We start from the raw sequence: 25,063 nt of genomic DNA, 5'->3' as shown, positions 1-25,063 counted from the left end.
TTTCAGCGTGTTGTTTTCAAAGCGCAGCATTTTAATATAAAATACAAGCAGAACAAAAAAGGCTCCCGAAACACCACACTGCATAAGAACATCACAATTAGCCTCTCTGTAAACGCTCGAACGAAAAGAGCATCAAGAGATTAAGACGTGAACAGTGTGCTGGGGTGTAAGACATTTTCTTTCTCTTGGATTTGATATCGTTGACCTGAGAAACCTGCGGATACAGTAAACATTTAAAATCACAGTGAGGATTAAGAGGACATTCCCAGTAGGCCACATGTATCAGGTGATACCGATCGAGTTCTCGTTCTCTCTCTGCACTGTAGATTCACACGGTGGTGATGGTGATTTAGTGTTTTAGCGCGGGGACCAATACTCCGAGTTTGGACCTTGTCAAAGCATGAGAGTGAAAGTAGCAGCACATATGGCAAGCCATGTTAACGTTTAACCCCTAAAACGCATCTATTTTAATGCTACTAGTACTTACTATTTTAGCTACTGCTATCAATTTCATTAAGTACTAATTCTTATTCACTAGCTACTAGTGCTTTTTCTTCAGTTACTAGTAGTTATTTTCAGTCACTAGTGCTTATTTAGTTATTAGTGCTTATTCATAAACTACTAGTGCTTATTCATTAGCAACTATAGCCTAATCATCAGTTACTAGTGCTTATTCTTTAGTTACTAGTGTTTATTTATTAGCAACTAGTGCTTATTCATTAGCAACTATAGCCTAATCATCAGTTACTAGTGCTTATTCTTTAGTTACTAGTGGAATTCGTTAGGTAGTAGTATTTACAGGTGCTAGTCTTTTAAAAATACTAGTACGTATTCCTTAAATACTAGCAATTATTTCAATGAACTAATAACTATTCTACTGTTAGTAGTAACGCATTTAAATATTTACCATTGACTTGTACTTGTTTATTTGGTACTAGGAACTTTTTCTTACTCATTAGATACTAATACTTATTTCAAACGTACTAGTAACTATTCTGCTGTTTTTTACCAATTTTTACCATTGACTAGTGCTTATTCATTCTTGTTTGTGAGATACTAGTACTATTACAACTTGTCGGCATTCTACTGTTACTAGTAATGCGTTTACAATTTTGTTTTTACCAGGAACTGGTGTTCATTCACTAACTTTTTAAAGATACTAGTTTTTATTTAGCATACTTATTCTTTAGGTAGCAACACTAGTTATTATTCATTAAATATTATTTCTTATTTCAGTTGTAACTAGTATGTATTCTACTGTTACTAGTAACAATGGTAAAAAATGACCATTGACTAGTGCTTATTAGTAACTTTTTAAAGCTTGTTCTTATTAATTCGATATTAGAATGTATTTCAGGAGTAACTAGTTACTATTCTACAGTTACTAGAAACACATTTCAAAATTGTACCAATCTGTCATTCAGTATGTATTAGTATGCATTCCGATAGTGACTAGTATCTTTTTAGATACTAATATTATTAATAGATACTAGTAATTATTCATTAGGTACTAACACCTATTTATTAGACACGAGTATCTTTTTTTAACTGTTACTAGTAACAAATCTTACTAGTCACAACAGGTTTTTTTAATAATCACGATATGACTAGTGAGAAATGGCACTGTAGAGTTCATTTAAAAACATTACTAGTAAAATAGAACTTTTACTACTCTTAAACTCGTTTTAATTTATATTACAATCTAATGAATAAGTACCAGAATTTTTAATAAGGTACTAGTACGTAAAGAATAAGCACTAGAAGCCAAAAAGTACATATCAGTAATATATACTAGCAGCTCAAAAAAAAGAATCTAGACACTAATATGTTTTAGATTAATGTTAAATCAGCTTGCCATACACCACCTCTAGCAAATAATCAGTATTTTGCCCAGACTCGTTAAACCACAATTCTACAGGAATACAATTCTACAATCGTTGCCCTCAGGCTGTGAAAAATCTACATCCGTAATCCCAAATCATTTGTAATGGTGGAATTCAGCTTTATAACAATTACTAACTACATTTCATGGGACAAAATGTACAAATGCCGCTACTACAGTGATCAAAGTATTTCTAAAATTAAGGCAACGAATGATCAAGTTTAGTCTGAATATAAATATAAAAACAAAACTCTAATTCTACCTTGAATAATTGTCCTATGAATTACTTAAGATCTAGAAATACCATATTGGTTAATCTGGTCAATTGTAAGAAGCTAAACAAACAATTATTAAAATCAGCATATAATATCAAAGTTTCTCAAAAAAGACTCTCATTATGAAATAACAATTTGTCCTTTGTTGTGTGTTGCATTTCAACTAAGACTGTACAGCTATGAAATTTCGTTTACTATTGGCTCATATCCTACTACTAATGATTGAGCTTCAATATATTGTTTTGTAGACAAAAATAATTGTGCTATTCACTCTATAAGCCCTTAATTTCAGTCTTCTCTATCAGTAAGTGCTTCTCTCACAGTTCATGACGAAAAATATGTCAAAAACATCATGAGAACATGAGGTACAGGTAAAACATTACAAAACTACAGCAAATATTCAGCAAAGTTCAAGTAAAAAGCCAGCTGAGATGAGATGAGTTGATGTTAGGTGTATTTTCATCTTCATCCATTTAGCGAACTGGTTTTTCCTTGTAGAGTCTTTCTCAATTTTTGCAATTTGTTTTTCGATTGTTTGGTCTTCATGAAATTCCGTCGATTGTTCTTAAGCAAAAGGTTTGATTTCTAGCTCCATATCGTGATAACAATTTAAGAGGCTGCAAGGATCTATCAAATGTAAACTGCATTCTGAAGAAAAAAGTTGAAAAAAAAAAATGTATGAATCAACAAAACACGTAGCGGAGAAAACAAGAGGGATCTAAAAATCACGAGAAAATATAAACCACTTTGATTTTTAAAGTGCAAATTATCTTCTACCTAATCTCAAGGTTTCTTGAGACACAGATAATGGTCTTTATGGAAAGTGCAATTTGAGATCAGCACAAGTGAAAATTAAAAAATAGAAAAAAGTGGTAAATAAAATGCCTCAGGATCTCCATCGTACAAAAACCGCCACGTCCCCGAGGCCGACCGGGTAACTTTCCAGAAACGTCCCTCCATCAAACACTTGGGCATTGTTAGTGTCCTGCCACTGAAAGTCACTCTCCGGGAGGTATATGTCTCTTTGTAAAGCTCCTTTCTCGGTAACCGGAGCAACGAGGACCTACAAAAGCAGAAGAAAAAAACTTCAAACTTCAATTGTACCATAACAGGGATCAGCTTGAAAGCCTAGTTTGGAATATGTAGCCTAGTTAGACTGGAAATAGAAAGGCTCACACAAATAAGTAATATTTATAAACTGTGACTATTTGTTCACGACTTCATCGGCATCTTTGGTAATCCTTGAAAGGTTAGGACTTGAATTTCGGTAGGCGACACTTGCAGAACCAGTAAGTTCGGTAATCAGAAATGAATCAACAACAACAAAATAGTCGAAGCTGCGACAAAACAACAACAGATGCCTGCATTGACAACTTTAGTTTAGAAGAGTACAAAGACATATTTTCGGTCATAACTTCTGAAGCTTTCTAGAGCCTTTATGAATAGGCCAGGGTAACAAAACCAGCTCTGTGTTCCAGGTACAAAGTGTTAAAGGATACTTTGGGCTTTAGGTGCTAGGTGGCGCTATGGAGTACCGTACATACAACAGCATAAGATACAAACAGCCTGAGAGATATTTCAAACCGTTGACCCACATTGCTATAGCGCGTAAATGTTTGTGGGAATTTCCTCATTATAAGCACAGAGTTTGCGGGAAAGAGGGCTGAAATTCTGGCTTTGAAAACCCTTCATTAACTAGCATCTCGTCGGGACTTTAATTGTCGAAATCAACACTGAAAACGTATAATCTACTGATTTCAGGTTAGGGCTGGAGGTTTGGCCTGTATTGTTCCAAAACCAACAGATGATTCAGGAACTTGTCCTACTTGGTAAAATCAGGGTCGCCGTGTTTTCGAGCAGGCCGCTTAAGCTCGGGTTACTCCTAAACTGGTTAAAAAAGTGACTTGCGCATCTTCTCGTTCTATGAGCAGCTTACCTCATTTCCAACGAGGAACTCATCGTCAATGGTAAACGTGATCGGATCATTTGGACTGAGCCACCACAGCGGCCTGTAGATGGGGTTTCCGGTGTCTTGCCATTCCTCTGCGTATTTCAGTATCAAAGGAACGACAAAGTCGTGGTGCTTGGCTACGTAGAATCTGGTGAGGTTTAGGACCTAGGAAGAAGGTGAAACCGTCAGCGAGCACTTAATAAAACTTACATGAAAGAGGATGTGAGTTTCTGTTTAACACCGTTCTCGTCTAGTCCTGCTGCGGTTCGTTTCTAACATTCCTTGAGAGGTCATATCCTTCAGTTAACATCCTAGCCAGCCTCTGGTGACGGAAACAAAGCAAAACCACGTTCATAAAAATGTATTCTTTAGATGAAAAAAAAAGTTTCATGAGATGAATTTTGAATAACTGCCTGAGTTCAGCCTAATTTTAAATGGAGAAAACAGGCCTGCGGCTTCCATTCCCCTTTTCCTCCTCTTTAGACCCAACATAGTCATTGGGTCTCCAATGGGTGTTGGGTAATCACACAAAACCTAGTACACACACACACACACACACACACAGTCTGCAGAAGGCAATAATCCAAAGAGAATGGAAAATAATGGCAAGTAAAGCCTTTCAGTTTGATCAACACGTTTAATATTAACACTAATGAATTATGATTTAAGAGGGTTAAGTCTGTCCAGATGATATCCACGAGCCAAGATCAAAACCAACAAATGTTCCAATACCATTTTCTCACTGTTCAAATAGACGTCCTAGGGTTATTAAAGGGATAATTCACCCAAAAATTCTGTCATCATTTATTCACCGTTGTGTCGTTCCAAATCTTTTTTTTCCTCAAAACACTATTATTAAAATGAGAACATGTTATGACTTTTTTTTCCATGCGGAGTCTGATTCGAGAACTAATCATTTAGTTGATTTTTTCTGGACTACTTCCCTCGTGCATTCTATAGGCGGTCAGAAAGAGGTCAAGATTTTTTCGGGAGAATAACATAAATTTCCGTTGTGCAGATTACTTTCAGAATACATGTTCGTTTTTGTTCTGCACACACACGGCTCAGTAGCTTATGGAAGTGATCGTCGTATTCTATAAACAAATAGATTTCTGGTTGTGGTTACTGCATTTACATAAATTCTATGCAGCGTGTGTGAAAACGAACTGAACGACTAGCCGTTAATGATGTATCTAAGTGTGTATTAGAGTTCGAGAGTACAAGAAATCACAGGGTATGCCTGACTTAGTGTTGCTAACAGACGAACAGATAAGAACAAGCCCATAATAAACTCGAATCCAAACATGTTATCTTGGAAATAAGCCACATATGAATATACGGCGACTTCCCAGGAGAAAAAAAACAAACACTGCACTTCCTTAATGTACTTAAAGTGCTTACATACAAATACTTAATATACTCAAAAACATCTAATAGTACTAATGCTCTGGTGGGTTCAATACATCTAAATATATATTTTCTTAAAAACAGAGAAAGTATGTTAAAAGCACATTTTAGTTCAGATATTCTTAAGATCATTTTATGAAGCACTAAAGAATCATTTTTAGTATATTAAGTACCAAATTAGTGCGTGAAAACTGGGTAGTTTTTCTCTTGGGCTGGAACTGCTCACTTTATTAACACTATAAAATGGATCGCTTTATCGGCCAAACCCAAACGACAAGTCCAAAGATGCTTAAAAAGCATAATGTATATTAAATTAAAATGGCAACACTTCAAGATAGCACACTGCAAAGCAGCCTTCCAAACATAAATAAAACATGATGGCTCTGTTGGCGGTGGTTTAGTTAAAATCATCGAACTCAGTTTGTCTTTGGTTACGGCGATATTATTTCACATAAAAACAGCAGATGCCAAATGCATTGTAGTTTCGAGAAAAACCGTAATTCGGGGGATTCACTCCTACATTTACGTGAGGTTCTCCCACCTCAATCTTTACAGTTTGTACGTGGACTTTTATTCAACAGAAGTACGTTTGGAAAATCAGAATTTTCATTTTAAGTCAGCTGTCAATCTGCTTCCTGCTATTTGATCATTTATAGCAACAAAATCCACTGAAAGATCTACTCCTACCAGAGATTAGGAAAAAAACTAAACTTTCAAAACAAAACCAAAAAAAGTGTCAGTAGTCAGTAAAGTCAAATCACTAATGAAATTGTCTGTGGAAATTTTTTTTCCCCTCTTATTCAGCGATTCATTATCATTCCTGGTGAAGCGGTTCTCGTTATAGTTGAGATTGAGAGTCATAAATTTGAAAAAGACGCTAATGTAGACCAGATGGACCCTTAACCACAGGTGATGTTGGGGAAAGGCCAAGCAATTACGCCATGAAATGCAAGAAAAACGGCCACCTGGAGGATGCTCTGTGCCGGTCCTAAACTCAAACTGGGCTCATACGGCTCAAACATATCAGTGCTTGGGACTGGATATTCTGAAGTGTATTTAGGTAGTATTTTGAGGAGGACATTCTCATGGTACACCATGCAGTGAATGACTATTATGTTTCCAGTGTTATGTTAGGAGCGTAAAAGAAACCGTCTTTAACTCTCAATGGCCAACATATTGTGCCCAGTTTTGCTTTCTTATTGCATGACCCACTTGGCTTCAACTTATTCCCTATTTTCTGACCACAACAGGAAGGAACCGAAGTGAAAGCTAAAACCCGGATGGGGCCGAGGACCCGCCCTTGTGGCACTCACCCATTCCTTCTCAAAGACCCATGGAGGTGTCTGGAAGCTGATGACAGGAAGAAAGGCTGCGATTGCCAGCCAGCGAACGAAGAGCTCGTCATCCGCAACCAGTTCAGCAGAGAGAGAGCCTCCTGCAAATGTCAAGAAATTGCTTATTTTGTGGACAATCACGATTTTCTAGCATTATTTTTATTAGACATTGGAAGCAAAATGTGCTTCACCTTATAAAGCATACTGTAACATATTTAATACACACATTTCTCAAATCTTGCTGAAAAATCTTTTGTATACAATGCACTACATTCCTTACTTCATCAAACTGATAGTTTGTGCTTTTTTATTAAGTAAAAGTTTCGTGTGTGTGTATAAATTCTGTACATCCCTTTTCAGTTCATGGCATGGCATAAATGTAAAAATATTTTTTTATGTTTTCAATACTGGACTGAAGAAGTTAAGATTTTTACATTTTGTGTAAGTAGTCTTATATTACAAGCTATATGAATGTAAATTTTTGGTTATATATCAGCATCTTCGTCAAATCACATTTTATTTTAATTTTATCAGTCAGTAAATTCAATACCGGCTTAATTTTCTTAATGCCAAAATGTAATAAATTTCCCCCCTTTTCATTAACTGTTCAAATGTGACCTGGGAATATTCTGGACATATTTTATGAGATTTATTCATATTATACTGTACAACTGTGTGCCAGAGGTCTTTCGTTTTTGCGAGGACTAAAGAAGAAATAAATTATTTATTGCTTTTATCTACGATATGCATTTTCACATGAAGTACATGTGTATTTATGTATGTGTGGGCAGGTATTACCTACTGCATCAGGAATGAAGAAATTATATCCCAGAAGACTGTGATGTAGCAGGGATGGAATGATGCCCTTGAGGCCGGAGTAACTCCAGTCTGACTGCAACGCACTCATATGAATGAAGAGCGCTTTGTGGCTGGACCTGTGTGCAAATCCAATCATTTTTTCTTATGGGAAAGACATTTTGGATCTGATTCTTCAAAGTGATATCAGTGTCTTGCCATGAAAATGATAAGCCGTATAAGTCGTAAAAAATGCAAAGAGTCTTCTACAAGAAGTATCTTCTCTTTTTGTGAAAAGAGAAGATGAGAAACTGGAAACTGGAAATATCCGCAGTGCTGATAACATGATACATCATTCATAAAATCCAGCAACCACCAGCATTTGCAATTATTTTTACAAAAATGTTATGGCCCCCAGAACTCGCAAAATGCCAAAAGAAATAATGGAGCCTCAGATTTTATTCTAGCTTCATGCGTTCTACTCTTGAATGTGGACATTTTGAACAAACAGCTGAGGAGGATGGAGTAGATCGCTACCATCAACACCCCTAAAACTTCACAACCCTAAACTACTCTTTGGGTCTAAATGTTTTGTTTATATGCTGTTTAATGATTGATGATCACTTAATTCTACATGTGTGTCTGTAATTGTTTCTACACCTTCGTCACCGTGTTTTGATCCAGATGTTCAGTGCTCATCAGAAGATGTTTAACAGCACCTCCAACCATACAACGGCAAAAACACGGAAAGATGCTAAATTTCGTCAATGGCAGGGAAAGAGTTAAATAGATTTTAAATCACATGCGTTCAGGTGGTTTGGATCGGATTTGTAAAAAAAAATCTGATTTGGTGTGTTTTTTTGGCGGTTCAGACAACAGATTTGAGTTGGACATGCCAAGAATGGATTTTGGTTCCGTGTCTGAACAAGTCTATCAATTGTTCCCAAAGTTGTAGGTTGGTCGTGGTTTTGCCAAATGGGGCAAATTCTTGGATTGTCATCTTCAGTTGATCCTTGAACAGCTTTCTGATCAAACAAACTTAACCAAACTACCTGAAAATCCCAATTTCAGCCATGAATGGGGTTGTTGTTCCGTGTGCTATTTGGCAAAATCAAAGTAATTGATTGAGATTATTTAAAACATTCAACCAAATACCTTGTTCCTGAGGTCACAATGGTATTTTCCCCTATCCTCTCTGCCAGGTCAGCGAGGAGCCTGATGTATTCATCTCCAACCCATGCCAGAGGGGGGCGCAGGGCCTGTTCCTCGAAAGGGTTTCCCTCACCGCCTTCCAGGATGACATACTCCATGCCCAAATGGCTATGTAAGCTGTCCACTTTGTCCAGAAACCAATTTGTGGCTTCTGGGTTGGTGATGTTGAGCTTCACGCTGTACTTTCCTTTCCACTGAGTCAACAGGGGCACCTTAGGAAAGAGAAATCATGTAAACGTGAAAATTAAACAATAACAATACACAGGGAAGCATATAGGTCAAGAACAAAGAGTATCAATAATAAAACAGGGTCTCTTAGCTAGTTGTTTATTAGCATGCAAATTACTATAATATTAGCCATTTATTAGTGCTTATTAGTGCCTTATTCAACATGACTTCATTCTACATTTCTAATCGTACCAACATCTAAACTTAACAACTACCTTTCTAACTATTAATTAGCAGCAAATTAAGAAATTATTGAGGGAAAAAACGTAGTTAAATGTGTTACCACGTTTAGATAAATGTTATGTACTGTAACTATCAAGTAATAACAGTACTTTTAATACATACGAGTGTACACATCTTTCATATTTTCATATATACATTTTGAAAGAAATTTATGAAAAATCAAGTCAGAGTCACCACATGACATATGACCCAATAAGTTTTTTTTATTAATATTACAACTTCATTTTCAAGAATTTTACCCCCACAAGCACACACATACACACACCCTTTATTATAATATCTAGAAAGTTTTACCACCCTGACATTTTTAGTTTATGCCCCCAAAGATCAATATTTTTATTTTTTAACTTACATATTTATAGAAGACTGCAAGTCGCTTTATTTTTGTATTACTTTCATTAATATGTTCAGGCAAAAAAATTCCATTGTTGTTTAGTCGAACTCCATAAAAGTGACATAAAATAAATTAAAACCTCAAAGTTTAAAATGGTTTAAGGTGCAGTGACAAGCAGTCAGTCGTTCTTACCGGTCGGCCCTGTGGTCCTGAGGGCAGACTCAGCCAGTAGTCTTCGATGCCTTCTTGAATGGAGGTCTGGAACTGCTGCGAGTCCACGCTCAGGTACGGGGACAGGGTGATGGAAATGTTTAGAAGCTTTACAAAAGGGAGGTCCCTCGTCTGTCTCTTAGACGTCCTTTTCTTGCTATTGAGGTAGCTATGGTCCTAAAAAGGCAAAAAAAAGTAATTAGCAAAGACAATCATACATTTTGGCGCAGAAATGATCAATTTAACCTTACGAATCATGCTTGTTAGACATCTCTGACCTACACAGCAAAAGAAAAACTTGATGTAAAAATGTACAAATGTTAAGAACTTTTACTGTTATAACCTTGTTTATATATATTGGATGAGGAAAGGCTTTCTCAAATCTCTTATAAGGTTTATAATCTAATTAAGCCGTGTTAACAGTTATCAAATGAACCGCATGATATTTTAAAACCGTTTTTTATTAGATCTGTGGCTCCCAAAAATAAGACACGTGGCATAACAAAAGTCTTTATTATCAATTAGAGAGGTCCTAAATTTGAAGAAAGAAAAACAGACTAATATGATATTAAACCTCAAAAGGCTATCATTTCATTAAATTAATGTGAGAGCTATGCATTTCAAACTCAAAACACAGCGATTCCCAATCAATGGATATTTCATGTGTATGATTTCTTATGATCTACAATGAACAAATTATGGCAAAGCTAGCTTAATTGCATATTTATATTATTATTTATGCCCCTCCCCTATGTACAAAAGCATATACGTTTCAAAATCAGAGTCCTGTTGAATTGTGGGATGGTTGATAATTCAAAGTGCTGCATTATAAATGAAAAAGGTTAAAAACGTTATATAAAGAAGCAGTTCACCTAAAATTTGCTTAAAAAACTAAATCTGTGCTTAAATTGTGCTCTAAGGCTATATAGATGAGATATTTGGAGAAATTGGGCTCACCAATGAACCCTCTGCAGTGAATGGGTGCCGATTATATGACTTTTTTACTAAAGAAAGCAATATTGTGCATGGAGGAGTCACACTTTAGCTGAAAGCATATTAATAATGGACTTGTTTCGGACTGGATCGGACTTCTCATTCTGACGGCACCCATTCGCTGCAGAGCAAATTACATTTTTGGGGGTATTCTTTTTTTTAATATTCCTTTAACAGATTCGTAACGTCTCACCGTTTTAACACACGCACAGTTTGCAGTCTGCTTTTGCAGGCAGTCAGATATTACAGACAACGGCAAGCAGTCAGCGTTAAGAATTCGTATTTTGTTGATTATTTTAACAGTATGGAAAATATTATTGTTTTACCATCGCTGAAAATAATACCTCAGCCCCTATTAATGTTTTTGCCATGACAGTCGCTAACAGAGCCACGGCGTCTGAGAAAATATAACAATAATGTCATTTATATTAATCATATCGTACAGGCACGCCGAACGCTGTGCTTATGAGGAATCTGTGCAATAAATAGCGAATACTGGCAAGAGTGTTTATAACCAAATTCATTCCAAGTCAAGCTGTTGGTTCCGCTTATGACTGTGTTATTTCAGGCTAAAATGGAAAAAAAAAAACTGCATTGGGATTGTTTCCCAATTGGAGTTTCGTATAACTGTCACACGAGGGAAGGTTTTCCACTGCAATTTAGTGCTGTGATTTTTATTCAGGTTGGGATATGGGAAAGTGCGGTGCATGTATCAGATAGCATAGAATTATGCTTCATCGGACATTTTTGCTATAAATGTCCCGGTTTTCGTTATTTAAAGTCATGATCAAACATTTTCCTTTCGCATTTGAGCCTATGGCCTATTTTTTCGACACACATAGCTATCGTAATACGGCAAAATGGAAGTGTGATGAAAGGAAAAATGCGTTGTACGGAAGAGGAACAAATCTGAAAAAAAAATGAAAAGAGCAATATCAAAGTCATGAGTTATTGTAATAGGAGGGCTGTAGTCGGCATTACATTGACGTTAATGTTCTGATAAGCCTTTTAAGTATTTTAGACACAGAGAACATTCTTTTCTTGGCAGAAAGTTGGCTTTTTTTTCTTTTTCACCTGCCTGTGATCTTTCTAGAGGAATTCAGCTGTGAAACAGACGGCTCAGTGTTATTTATACCGCTTTGAGATCAATCAAGCATGCTTGCCTAAGAACAATGTCCTGATTAGTTAAAAAATCTAAACCAGCTAGTGAGTAATGAGTTAAAATAAACAATAAGACAGTCTAAAACTGGAAACTCTTAAGTATGCACAGATTGTATTTTCGTATGGCTGACAGAGAAACATTTTTAAACAGTCTGGAAAATTAAAATGTACCGGTGTAAGGTTAATATGTTATTACTTTTTGTTTTGTGGTTACACCACATGACAGTTTTGACTCATTAAAAAGGTTTTCAAAACCATGTGAAACCGTATAAACACACATGCGACATTGTGATAAATGCCTTTAGCATGGCGTCAATAAGTATCCGGTTGTAAAATGTCATGTGGTGCCACGCTCCAAAAAACAAGTAATATTTATGAACTACTCACATTTTATTTGTAAGATAAATAAAGGAATCAATAAAAAATATTTTTTAAAACATTATTAAAAATAAAGATGCATTCAGGGTGTAAAGGAAATGTTAGTGCGACGGTTACACCACATGACATTTTTAGACTCATTTTAGCTACATAGCGATATTACCCATTAGCATGAATAAACAAGTGTCGCTGGGGTCGTGACTGTAGAGGTGTTAAGCTGTGGTGCTCATGAGGAGAATTCAGGTGCAAGCCTTGAGGTTTACAGTCTGTTCATAGCTCAGCCGCTAAAACACAACCTATATACGCGGTCTTATAAAATATACAACTCGATTGCGCTGTAAACCTTGGCTAAAAGCACTGAGAAATGCATAAAAAGTGATAAAAAGACAAAGCTAACTTAACACAGATGGCTCACGCTGGTACAACACACCAGCCTCCTTAACGCAGCGAGTATCATCTAATTGTAAACCAGTTCCCTGCTGGCTTTTCAGTGAACCAGAGATGCGTGTCTTTCTCTCAGGGGATCAGATCCTGACCTCTCCTCACCGGCTGCAGATCCGCTTAGAAAAATGAAGCCTTTCATGTCCACTGAGCAGCTCGGACTGTTTTGTTCTGTCAGAATGAACTTAACGGGCCAGCTGGTGGCTTTTAACGTGAGCCGTTTCCACTTGAACACAGTGTTCCCGAGGTAGCTCTGCCTGCTTTGCACCCCCGTATCGAAAACAAAACACGTTCTGCCAGACCCCGGCCTGTGTTTGTGTTTATAATGAGTCCTTCGGAAACCTCACCACCAACCGCAGGGAAATTAAGAGCAAAGTCTGTCATTTACGCACCACTAGTGGTCACTAGTCTGTTTTGAGAGTCAGGTTTGGTGGGTAACTATCGATTGAAACAGTGGTGTTCGCTTTTGGGTGAACTGTCCGTTTAAACTGGGTTGCATGGATCAAAATAGTTTGGCGAATTAGGTTTTATAATTCGGTTGAAGACTAATTACAGTTCACAATCTGATTAAACAAAGACTTTTTAGTACAAAATGTTACATATGCACAGTGTTAAACGCCTAAGATGGCTCGAAATCAGATTTGAATGTACTTTATATAATTACTTGTGATTGTGCACATTAGCTGACACTGATGCTCGAATGCTGGAGAACTGTAAAAATTTTACATAGATTTTAGCCTGTTTTTCATATTAATTTCTAAAAAAATAAATAATAATAAATCTTTAGTGGCTAATTATAATTAATATTATACACATGCATGTTATATTATACATGTTAATCTTTTAATACATAGTTGAGAATTTTTGTATAATTTCTAAACAATTGTTGTTTTTGTTATTTTGCTAAAACAAATATATATATATATATATATATATATATATATATATATATATATATATATATATATATATATCTTCTTTTCTCATTCTCATTCTGTTTTAATATTAATTACAAATAATGTAGGTTTTGTTTTTATTCCTTTTATATATATATATATATATATATATATATATATATATATATATATATATATATTTTTTTTTTTTTTTTTTAAAAGATTTGACTAAAACTAAAACCATGACGTTTCAGCTGATAAAAACCCTGCGTCATGCTCTTTTATCTTTTAATCTATGTAAAAAAAAGTTGTTTTTTGAATCTTTCTATAGGACTTATTATTTTTTATTTTATACGTTTTTGTCGATTCAGTTATTTTAGCACAAATGCTGCCTTGTCGACTAGCTGAACGAATACATTTTTTAATTACAGTACACGTTTACATAGTTTTAACATGTATTTTAATGGTTACAGTTGATAACCATGATAACCTTATTTGTACACAACCATGCATAAATGTAAACATAAAACCATAACAAAATAAATAAATAAAATCGATAGATTCTTTTCAACGTGCGCATGCAGAAGACGCCGTCCAGTTGGCTCTGTGGGCTGTGCGAGCCGGTGGGGTGTTGAGGCGGAAAATGAAGGCCTGAAGGCCTGGAGCTACAACAGGTGCAGAGCCGAGCCGCTGACGGCCGGAGATTAAACAGCACACTGAAGGTCAGAGACGGGGAGTATACTTCTCTAAAACTTGATTTGACGCTTTTAGATTATTATTGCTTTGAGCATGTATTAAATTTGAACCTGCGATGACATTTACAGTATCCCTTTCTTTCTATTTCTGTTTAAATAAATGCAGCTTTTAAACGACGCAAGCGATCTGCAGCCGATCAGCCGGTGACACCCACCATGTTGGCGAGGAGAGCGGTGGAATGTTCGTCGAGGCTGATGACTCCCTCGCCCAGGTGATGCCGCTTCAGCCGGTTTGAGAAGGTTCTCAGCTCGCGCTCCAGCTTGGCCCCCGAGTCCACGTTGGCTGCAAGCTTCCAGAAAGGCAGCCTTCGGAGAAATATCGCATTCGTTAGAGTGCTCTTTGTAGTTTAAGTACACCAACGCGTCAAGGTAATGTTGACCAAACTTTAAAAAAAAATATATTACAGGTTACATGTACTTAGCGTATGTATTGTGCATAATGACGTGCAAGTAATTAGTATTAATTAGTATTACTAAGTGCTTAAATGTATTACACTGTTGTTACACTGTAACAAGGACAGAATAACCATAAATTGTAACTGATATATAGTATATGTTATAGCTATATAAACGATATGGAACAACGATGATGAAAAAGCAAGAAAATATTATTCAAAATATTGACAAAAATATAATAGCTTATCACTGACATTAAAATAACACTGCACCACGTAATTGCAAGGAATCAAAAAAATATATATATTTGTTAATTAATTTCCATAAAAAGATAATTTTTTTTAAAGTGTTAAATCATATTAATTTCAACATTTTGGGGGCCTATATTAAAATGATAATGTCGGTCCCATTTTATATAAGGTGGCCGTAAATACTATTAATCATTTGATATAATGCACTTATTATGTATATACATATTTTACATTTTTCTTATTTTTATTTTTTTTTTAGAATACCTATATGTAATTAGATCTGTAATTAATTACATTTATAAAAAGTTAGTTCCATTCCTGGATTCTGATTGGGTGACCGCTTCACCCAACAGTTCTGTGTATCACTGAGCAACTCCCTTAGCAACCACCGTCAGTAACATAATCAATAATACAGCATGAAACTGTTTGTGTATTATGTATTTCGACAAAATTAAATCGGTTATCGATTTAGTAAAGTATGAGCGATCCCTGCCGGCCTTATTTTGCATCTTTCATCTTTAATTTTAAGACCATGACAAAATAAATGTTTCTCATGCGGAGTGTGCAACTTGATGAGAAAATATTACCGTATCTACTGGTTTTACGTTTCAGGTGTTATTATATACGTCTATAAGTTTACACTTGCAGTCTCGCGCTTATACCGCAAATCAGTTTTGAAACTAAAAGACGGAAAACAGACGTTTTCGCAAGCTAAGCATATATATATATATATGCTGGTGTTAAAATATGAATGATGAGCTATCTAAAACTCTTTTGAAACTGATGCTTAAAAAGGTGCGCATAATTTTTTCTGATATAGGGCAATCGTAAAGTGCAAATAATTGTGAAATGAGTGCAGTCCGATGAATGCAAAGTTAAAGATAGCAATGGAAAAAGGTAAAGTTTGGTAAAGTACCGTAAGACATCCATGTTTGGCAGCTCTCGTCTGGCCGTGGAGAGCTGCTGAATTGACTCTTGATGGACGGCTCGAATGTTGTGTCCGACGCACACGGTGTACTGCAGCGGCAGGCGCTCCATGCTGGGCGGCGTCTGCAAACAGAGCTGCTGTCTGCTCTCCAGTCCCACGTGAAGCGGGACGTTCGGGGCCACGAGAACCGATACACCTTTGAAAAAACGCAAAAACGTTGGGTTAGTCAAACTGAAGCGTTGTTGAATTTAGTCCCTTTCCGCTAACTGTGAGGTTGTTAATGTGCTGAAAAAACATTTGCAGATATAGGGCCAAATTAGCGTGAGAGCACAACGCATGAACTGGAGTGTTATGACAATTGTTTCGTTAAATTAAAGGGACAGGTGTATATGACTTTCTTCTTTAAATCGTGGTTTGAAAAACGTTTTGGTTCTTCCGAGCTTTGTAATGGACTGTGATGACACGTTTAACGATCATCGGCATCGTAAATCTTTCGTAAAACGTTTTTCAAATTTTTACTTTTTTAAAAAAAATGTATGTACATTTATAACACCATTCTAATAGGTCACTCGCAGAGGTTATAAATGGTACCAAAATAGCAAACTGTACCTTACCACTTTTTTGGTACCACAAAAGGGTACAACAAAGGGTACCAAAAGGGTGGCGCTAAACTCTGCAGAACCTTACGTTGGTTGACTAGAATTGTCCATTTTCGACGCCACTGCCCAAAAACTGTTTCAAAACATCACTGTCATTGTTTCATGAAATGTAGTTTTAAAAGGAGAATGTAGTTATAAAATAGCGCCTATTTGAAAATTTACTATCAGACCTCCAGGCGATCAGCGGGCGCTCAGTGCTTATGTATCTGCTAAGATCAGCCCAAGACTCCAGTCCTTCTAACATTTACCGCTTGCTCTGACGACTCTGCAGTGATTAAACATAAGTTATATTTAACAGGCATTCGTGGTCTCATGCCTCTATTATTTGTCCCTGGTCATATAGTTTTGGCTAAGCGCTAAGTAATATTTAACTTTATATATTTACCATAGTACAGCACTGACTTTGTTTGCTTTCGTCTTTATTTCCTTTTAAGCCTCTTATACTTTTATAATGGCTATTACTGTTCAAATGGCGAAATTGTGCTTATCGTCATGCTTTATACACTACGCCTATCAATTAAGGAAACGCAAGCTGGATCAAAGTGTTCCCTACCGCTTTTGTCGCTTTTTCAACAGAAAATACGAAATAGCAGAAGAAAGTCATTTCATCGGAATTAAAACGGTGAACGGTTCAGACACTGACGCCGACATACAAGTCTTGGACTCTGCTGAGCCGTCAGGTGATTTCAGATCACACGTTAACTCCTGTAACTGCATTCGTGACTCTGTGTGAATGGCAGACACAGCATGAACGAAACCAAATACCATCTTTCGACCTGCCCCGGCAAAGCGGCCTTTACAGCCCGATGCATCATGGAAATTCCCAGACTGGGACGTTCGGAGCAGGAAACGCAGGGATTTATAATTGAAATCTTTATATTTTCAAAGCTTCTTGAGAAGGTGGGTGGTACACGAGGGCCGCTTCTTCTGATGTCTTTCTGCACCTGAAAAGTTGAGAATATGTGAAGCAGATAATGGTGTGCGCAGATGTAGCTGCCCTCCCTGGAATTCCTCCTGCTTCTCGGATTTCACCTCCATGTCAACGTACCCCGGTGTAGAGGCACACAGTCCGTCCGACTGCCCCTCACCTCACCCACACTCACACCACCACTTTAAAATGAGATTTTAATATGAAACAATACATCTTTTCCAGCAACGAGCAGTGCATCGCTTCAAACGTCGAAGAACAATTAACCTATTTTTTTGGTTCTCTAAAACAGCACCATCAATGATGACATTAAAGGGATAGTTCACCTAAAAATGTTTCGCCCTCATGGCGTTCCAAAGCCAAAAGACCTTTGTTTATCTTCGGAAATCATAGGAACATATTTATTAAAGGAATTCAAGAGCTTTCTGACACGTTCAAGACCCAAAAGTGTAGTAAAGGCATTATTGTAATAGTCCAAGTAACATAATTCTCTCAACTTTAATTTTTACGAAGCTACAAAGAAAGCAAAAATATTGCCAATATTAGCTGTAACTCAGTACAGGGAACCTAGTTTGGGAATAAATGCAAGTTTGCAGATGTTGGTAAACTTATAGTTATCAAAAACTAAGGAATAAAAATCTATGAAACAATAAAATGATTTGTCTTTGTTTCGTTAGTTTCCTTTTCCCTTTTATTTTGAGAAACTTCTCCTAACTAAGACAGTTTCTTTGGCAAACTTTGCCAGTTCACTCGATTTATCACGGCAGATTAAACTTGGAGAGAAACGACGGCTGCTGCCGTGGCTAGCGTTTATAAATAATAGCGTGTAATGGTGTAACATTTACTAACTATCGCACCTGCTGTAGACTTTGCCAAGTGAGGGAAACAAGCCAAACTGTTGACCATAATTCAATACCATGATTAGGCATTTGTTTCTTAAAGGGCCAGTTCATGCCAAAAAATAACAATTCTGTCATTGCGCTACAAACGTGTATGACTTTCTTTCTTCCCTGGAACGCTAACCAATATTAATAATAAAAAAAGTTCAGTGTTTTGTTTTGCCGTCAATGGAATCAGAGGAGTCCAATGTTGATTTGGACCCCACTGACTTTCATTAAATGGACAAAAACAGTAGAAACACCAGCGTAACAGTGAGTAATGACAACAGAATTATCATGACTATCACTTTAAGTAGAAATGAAGACAGTTTCAGTTTAGCTAATCCCATTCAAACATATAAAAAATGCATTTGAATGCATAAATAGGAGATAATTCACAACTCCGATTAGCCAATTGAAGGACAAAGTACATAATGAAACCTCTTAGAACTACTTTTCAGTTGTTTTCTCCTTTGCAGGTTTTTCCTTATATCAAGTTATGCGGTACTCTGTTGCATTTCTGCAAATCATTCATTTATTGTTCAAAAGCTGTTCCACTCTCTGCTCTCATCCAGTCCATATTAGGTGAAAAAAGTGAGATGGGATGCTGTTATTCATCTTTGCTTTAAAGACAGAGTGGAAAATATTTCGGGAAAGCTGGTAGTAGTTATCGTGGGGAATTATTCTAAAAATAATAGACGCTCCCCCTCTTTTTCAGCTTCTGTAGAGCCCACCTTGCTCATAACTCAAGCCAAATGTCTCTTAAATGTCAGCAAATGACAGTTATTTATTCGTCTCTGTGCAGAACCCATGTTATACACACCTTCAGAATGGGGCCTTAGAGCGTTTGAAAGGTAAAACTCAAAGCATCCGACTCTGGACGGATACAAAAAGTTAACTTTGATTGCCAATGTACATGACTTCAGTCTTACGTGTCACATAACTGTTCGTTAGTGATGGTTTCCAGGTCATGAATCACTATCACTACGGCTAATACTGAAGGTCAGTGGTAGGGCATTGGCAAGGCAGAAAATAAATGAGATTAAAATTCACATTGACTTATCTCAAGACTTGAACTGTTTTTTTTTTAACTTTTGTTGGAAATAGTCCACAGTAGCAACCCCTCACAAAACCGTAGCTTGAGATTCAGACGTATTTTGTTCCATTTTAAAAACTAAAAATAACTAGCTCGCTTTTTTTTTTTTTAATGATTGACTTAAGATTTAAACATGATGTTAAACACTGGGGCTCGAGAACTTTTAAGTTCAAACTGTTTTATTGGATCATTTGCAGATGTCTGATTTTGATTTGCCAACTACTAATTACAAAATTACAGATAATCATAATGTTGTTATACGTCTATGGTTTTAAAGATATAGTACTCCATTGTAATGGGTAAAACATACTTTATGACATAATATGTCATTAGAAATAATACATGTTGTATTAACAACATAACGTGTGCAAATATAAAACCAAGAATAAAAACTAATTTTAATTACTGTTTTGGAAAGACAAAGTAATTGACAGACAGTCCTGAGATGTTTGATGGTGTCGCTGTCTATTTACAACTTTGGAAATTAAATCAATTTGATTAATAAATTCATTAATAAACTTTATTTTAAATGTCGTTGTTGTATATAGCTGATCATTACTTGTAAGGCATCAAAATCTAAATATGTCTCAGTCTCTTTAAGTTTCTTTCAGCCGTGATGTCGGACCAGACACAACTGTCAACGAGCCCAGTAAAGGACGCAACTTGCCTGGACACTTCAATAATGTCTCTCATCGACAAAGTGGACAAAGCTATTTGACAGACGTCGCATGTCTGAAGCTCAATCGCCAACCTGTTTAAAACCGCTATCCGATTTCAAGGCCTAAATGTAAATATACAGTGCTGAAAAGTTTACCTTTGGGTTCGCCCGGGTCGCCGGGGGCTCGTTTTACAGGCCGGAGCAACAACGCGCCATTTGGCTGCACAGCGGCGACTCAGGAAAAACAATTATGTCCATTATCAACACACCACTGACCAATAGCAGCCGAGAGCCGTGGCCACAGGCAGCTGCTGGGTCGCCTTACGAATCTGAGCCAACATGATTGTCATTGTTATGCCACCGGGCGTTATATACCACGATATGTCTGCGGTTACTTGGCAACCCGGGACAGCTGCATTGGCAGGAAGCTCAACATTTCTGTCCTAAAAGTGAGCCAATTAGAGTGGGGTTTGAGAGGTCTCTACAAAACCAAGGCCGTCCTTTAGAGAGGTGGAAAAGGGATTAAAATCATGCGATCGTTTCGGTTAAACTGCTCGCGGAGTTACATAACACTTCCAGTGATCTAGGAAATCATAAAAGGCCTTTGTTTATGTCACATGACGAATTTTATGTCCTTAGCTGATGGTATGCCCTTTCGCTTTAATCTAATTCGGTTTAGCTGTCTGGGACGCAGATTACCACTTTCACCTTTCAGCTGCCGAAAGCTCACACGCAAACTTGGGAGACACCAATGCGGGCGCAAACAATGCGGCGGTACGAAAAAAGCAGCGTGACTGTGTTGAGTAAATAGGGTTATTAATTGCTGGATTGAGCGCGGGTGACGAGGTGCTGTGAGAGTGTGAGAGTATCTCGGCTCTAAACGGTAACCATGTTTAGAGACCAGCTGCCCACCCGCACAAGCCTTGCATGGCACGCCTGCTGGTCCGAAGCACGAGGGCTCATCTCAACGTCCCTTTGGTGAACTGGTCCGATACACTTTTGGGGCACAAAAACCGCAATGCTTGCACTTTGAGGGTGAGCATTAGTGGCAGCTTATTGCCAAATGTGCTAAGAAACTTGAGTACTAGTTTGAGGACTAGTTTTAGCTTTTCGTCAAACTTAATTAGTAAAGGTGTTACAATGCTGTGTTACTCATTTTGGTGAATGTATATTAACAATTTACTGAACATCTAAAATGTCGAAGCCATTTTGACAAGCTTTTGAGGCCCAAAAAGCGCTATGTTTGAGTATGAGTACTAGTGGCAGCTTAATATCAAATGTGTTCAGAAACTCAGTTCCAAAAATGGAATGTGTTACAATGTTACTCATTTTGGTGAACATTAACAGTAACCATTTACTGAACATATTAAAACCTAGTCAAAAGTTAGTCCAATATGCTTTGAGGGCCAAAAAACTGCCACACTTGCACTTTGAGAGCGTGTCGGCTTATTGTGAAATGTGTTAAGAAACCTTGCTATGTGTTACAATGTTGTGTTACTCATTTTTGTGAGCATATGTAATGAACATATAAAATGTCCGACATGGTCTGACTTGCTTTTGGGACCCAAAAAGCTGATATATTTGCACTGTGAGGAAGAGTACTAGTGACAGCTTATTGACAAAATTTGTTAAGAAATCTAGCTGCTTAAAATACTGTGTTACAATGTCGTGTTTATCATTTAAGAGAACATATATTAACCAATTACTGAACAAGTCAAAGTTGTTTCAACATGCTTTTGGGATTCAAAAAGTGTTACATCTGAACTTTGAGTGTGACGGTAGTGGCAGTTTATTGTCAGATGTGTTAAGAAACTTATGTTACAATGTTGTGTTACTCATTGTGGTGAACGTATATTAAAGAAATGGCAAAGCTAGACATGCTTTTGGGGCCCAAACAGTGCTAGATTTGCACTATGAGTGTGAGTACTAGCGGACGCTTGCTGCCACCAGCGTGGGGAAACTTGACTACTAAAAATAATGCATTGCAGTTTCGCGTTACTCATTCTGAAAACTAATGCAAAGTTTAATGCAAAGTAACAAATTAATCTATCTCTCTATCAATCTAGCTATCTATCTATGCACAACAATAACATCTGTATGCTCCAGGGTTAAATTGCTACAAGGTACCATTACTAAAACTGTTGTCAAAGTAATTGGGTATAATTACCCTGCATTGTCAAACAGTAAGGCATCAGCCAACAAAAGCAAGATAACGTGAACAAGTTTGTTGTATTCCATCTGCACGCTCTGAGGCGCAAATAATTTATTATATACATAAAAAATTCTTAGTGCTATTTGGTGGAAGTTAATCAGGAATTTGCAAAAAGCATAATGCTCACACATTATACAACACTGCATAATGCTATACGCCAAATGCTCTGTTAAAAGTGGTATGGCATACATGCAAAAAAAGTCTATTGGGGTGTTACTCCACCCCCAAAATGAACATTTGTCATTAATCACTTACCCCCCATGTCGTTACAAAAAACTTTGTAAAATCTTTGTTCATCCTTTGAAGATAATATAAAATCTTTTAGATGAAAACTGGAGGCTTGTGACTGTCCCGTTGACTGCCAAGTAATGAACACTGTCAAGGATCCAGTGAAGTATTCAAAGACAGTTGCTTCATTCTGACGATGTCTTTTATACTTTTCTGGGCCTTGACAGTGTTTGTTACACGGCAGTCAATGTTTTTTCATCCAAAATATCCCAACTTGTGTTCTTTTACGGGTTTGGAACGATACGGGGATAAGTGATTAATGACGAAATTCTCATTATGGGGTGAAGGAACCCTTTAAATTTGGCTCCCTGCCGTTTTACTGTTGAAACGCAGTTTGTGAACTCGTTCAAAGTGACTGATGAAGTGCTGCAGTGATGGATCGCGACAGGACCTCCCATCTTCACACAGGTAATGTGAAGGTCTTTCCGAGGAGCTCTTCGTCACCCCCCTGACCTTCCAGATTCTTAGAATACCACATTTAGCCAGATGGTCAATTCTAGGAAGAGTCTCGGTGGTTTCAAACGTCCTTCACGTGTCAATAATGATGCATGCATCTGGGAAGCTTGAATTTTATAGCTTTTTCCAGCTAAAGGGATTGACACACTGCTGTACTGGAGGTCAAAGGCGGTTCTGGTTTCTGCTGTGTGGTTGAATCATATGTCTAGAAGTAAATTTACATATCAATAACCACTGCTTTACGTTTCAAAAAATGCGTCACGTAAATACTCCAAACATGCAGCATTTCGAGACAGATATACCCTTTGCCAGAAGGATTTGTTAAACCGATTCAAACTTTTTGAACTGATTCAAAGCTTTCGAACAATCATTCACAACATTTAAAAAGTAAACAAATAAAACTAAGATCATGGGTTCGATTCTCATTCAAGTATACATTTTAAAACTCTTGAAAATGTACACCAATACAGCGTACACTTCTTTGAATAAAAAGGTCTGTTGTAACAAAATCTATTTTTAACTAGGTTAACCAGTATTTCTGCCAACTACTCAAGAAAATTGGCCAAATATAAGGAATATAAAGATTAAATGTATTGATTGAATAGTAATATTTAGGCAATTAATGTTGTAAATCTTGGGGGAAATAAAAATTTGCTAACGCGTATTATCGTGTTACGGACCTATTTCACAATAACAACTACGTCTAAACTCTCGAGCATTTGGAACGGTTTGGATAATGTTTGAATGCGCTATCTGTCAGTAAACATCTCCCACCGTGCCTCGAATCAAACTAACAGCCAGACATAAACACAATGGTTATTTAAATCTCCCTGAGATTGTTTGCTTAATTAACTCTCGATATAAACATCAGGCATCTGCTGACAAATACCAATGGGTTCAGACTCAAGTCTAGGGTCCTTTGTTTTGCAATCTTTCAGCAAGCAGAAGTAACCGTGCGTATTGTGTTACGCTTTCTATGTACAGTAGAGCCCCGTGATCTCAGGCCCGAGGCGGTTTAGAATTGTGTACATAGTCACAAGTGAATGCATGTTTGGACTAGTCAACAAAGTGTGAAGGAGGCCAGATTTGGCTTACGGTTAGAGATGCGGAACGTCTCGTTGCTTACCTGAGGATCCCAGGAAGTAGCGTTCTAAAACTGATCCGAAGCCAGAAGGGTTGTCCCTAAGGTCACTGACTGTGAAGGGCTGCATGGAAATGTTGGCATCGTTTATCGGCCAGTTGGGCGCATGGACGCTTGCACCTCCATACCACGAAATATTCACCATGGAGAAACAGTCCTGAGAGAAAAACAGGGTGACTATCGGCAAAATGTAGTGTTGTGGTTCATCTGTGCCATAGGTCGATCATTTATTGCCTGTTAAAGTACTCATCGTCAATGATTTAGTTTCTTCATAGACTGTATACTCTTTTCATTAGTGTCCAAAATCTGGACATCCAGCTAGAAGCCTTTGGCTCTTATAAGGCAGGTGGAGAATGGATTGGAGTGATCAAAGACCTTTTAGGCTTAAATCTAAAATAACACAGGACAGAGCATTACTGAGGTAGGAAATGTGGGAAATGGCGGGATTAAGCTCGAAAACTTCCGAACTGCATTAGGCGCTTGCTGAACAAAGAAAGACATTGTCTTATCAAAAATCTGTGAAACGTATCTTCGCGGCCTTTTTAGTCTGGTGAACTTTAAACCCTGCTTTAACAACTTTTTTGGCAGGTACAGATGCGAATTGAATCTGTTTTTACGCATAACAACACGACCGCATAAAAAGAAGAAAACTATTTAAAGTCGAATAAAAGCCGCTA

The 25,063-nt window shown here is 37.1% G+C and overlaps 1 protein-coding gene across 4 annotated transcripts in view; it reads right to left on the bottom strand.

Moving 5' to 3' along the window:
- si:ch211-236l14.4 (SITS-binding protein) overlaps positions 1 to 25,063 on the bottom strand; it is a 26,871-nt gene continuing 1,808 nt past the window's right edge. Inside the window, exons 2-10 of one of the 4 annotated variants that reach the window (XM_043227246.1) lie at positions 24,372 to 24,543; positions 16,059 to 16,266; positions 14,651 to 14,801; positions 9,854 to 10,048; positions 8,800 to 9,068; positions 7,648 to 7,784; positions 6,829 to 6,950; positions 4,094 to 4,273; positions 1 to 3,220 (exon numbers count right to left, since the gene is read on the bottom strand). In XM_043227246.1, coding sequence (XP_043083181.1) covers positions 3,044 to 3,220; positions 4,094 to 4,273; positions 6,829 to 6,950; positions 7,648 to 7,784; positions 8,800 to 9,068; positions 9,854 to 10,048; positions 14,651 to 14,801; positions 16,059 to 16,266; positions 24,372 to 24,543 — 1,611 coding nt within the window. In that variant the 3' untranslated portion in view covers positions 1 to 3,043. Of the gene's footprint in view, positions 3,221 to 4,093; positions 4,431 to 6,828; positions 6,951 to 7,647; positions 7,785 to 8,799; positions 9,069 to 9,853; positions 10,049 to 14,650; positions 14,802 to 16,058; positions 16,267 to 24,371; positions 24,544 to 25,063 lie in introns of those variants that run through there. The other 3 variants (XM_043227247.1, XM_043227248.1, XM_043227250.1) reach the window with 3 other exon arrangements.

Source organism: Puntigrus tetrazona, chromosome 25 (genome assembly GCF_018831695.1).
Source record: "Puntigrus tetrazona isolate hp1 chromosome 25, ASM1883169v1, whole genome shotgun sequence".
Lineage (NCBI taxonomy): Eukaryota > Metazoa > Chordata > Actinopteri > Cypriniformes > Cyprinidae > Puntigrus > Puntigrus tetrazona.
Note: the sequence above shows the minus strand (reverse complement) of the source record. Positions and strands in the feature narration are given on the sequence as shown.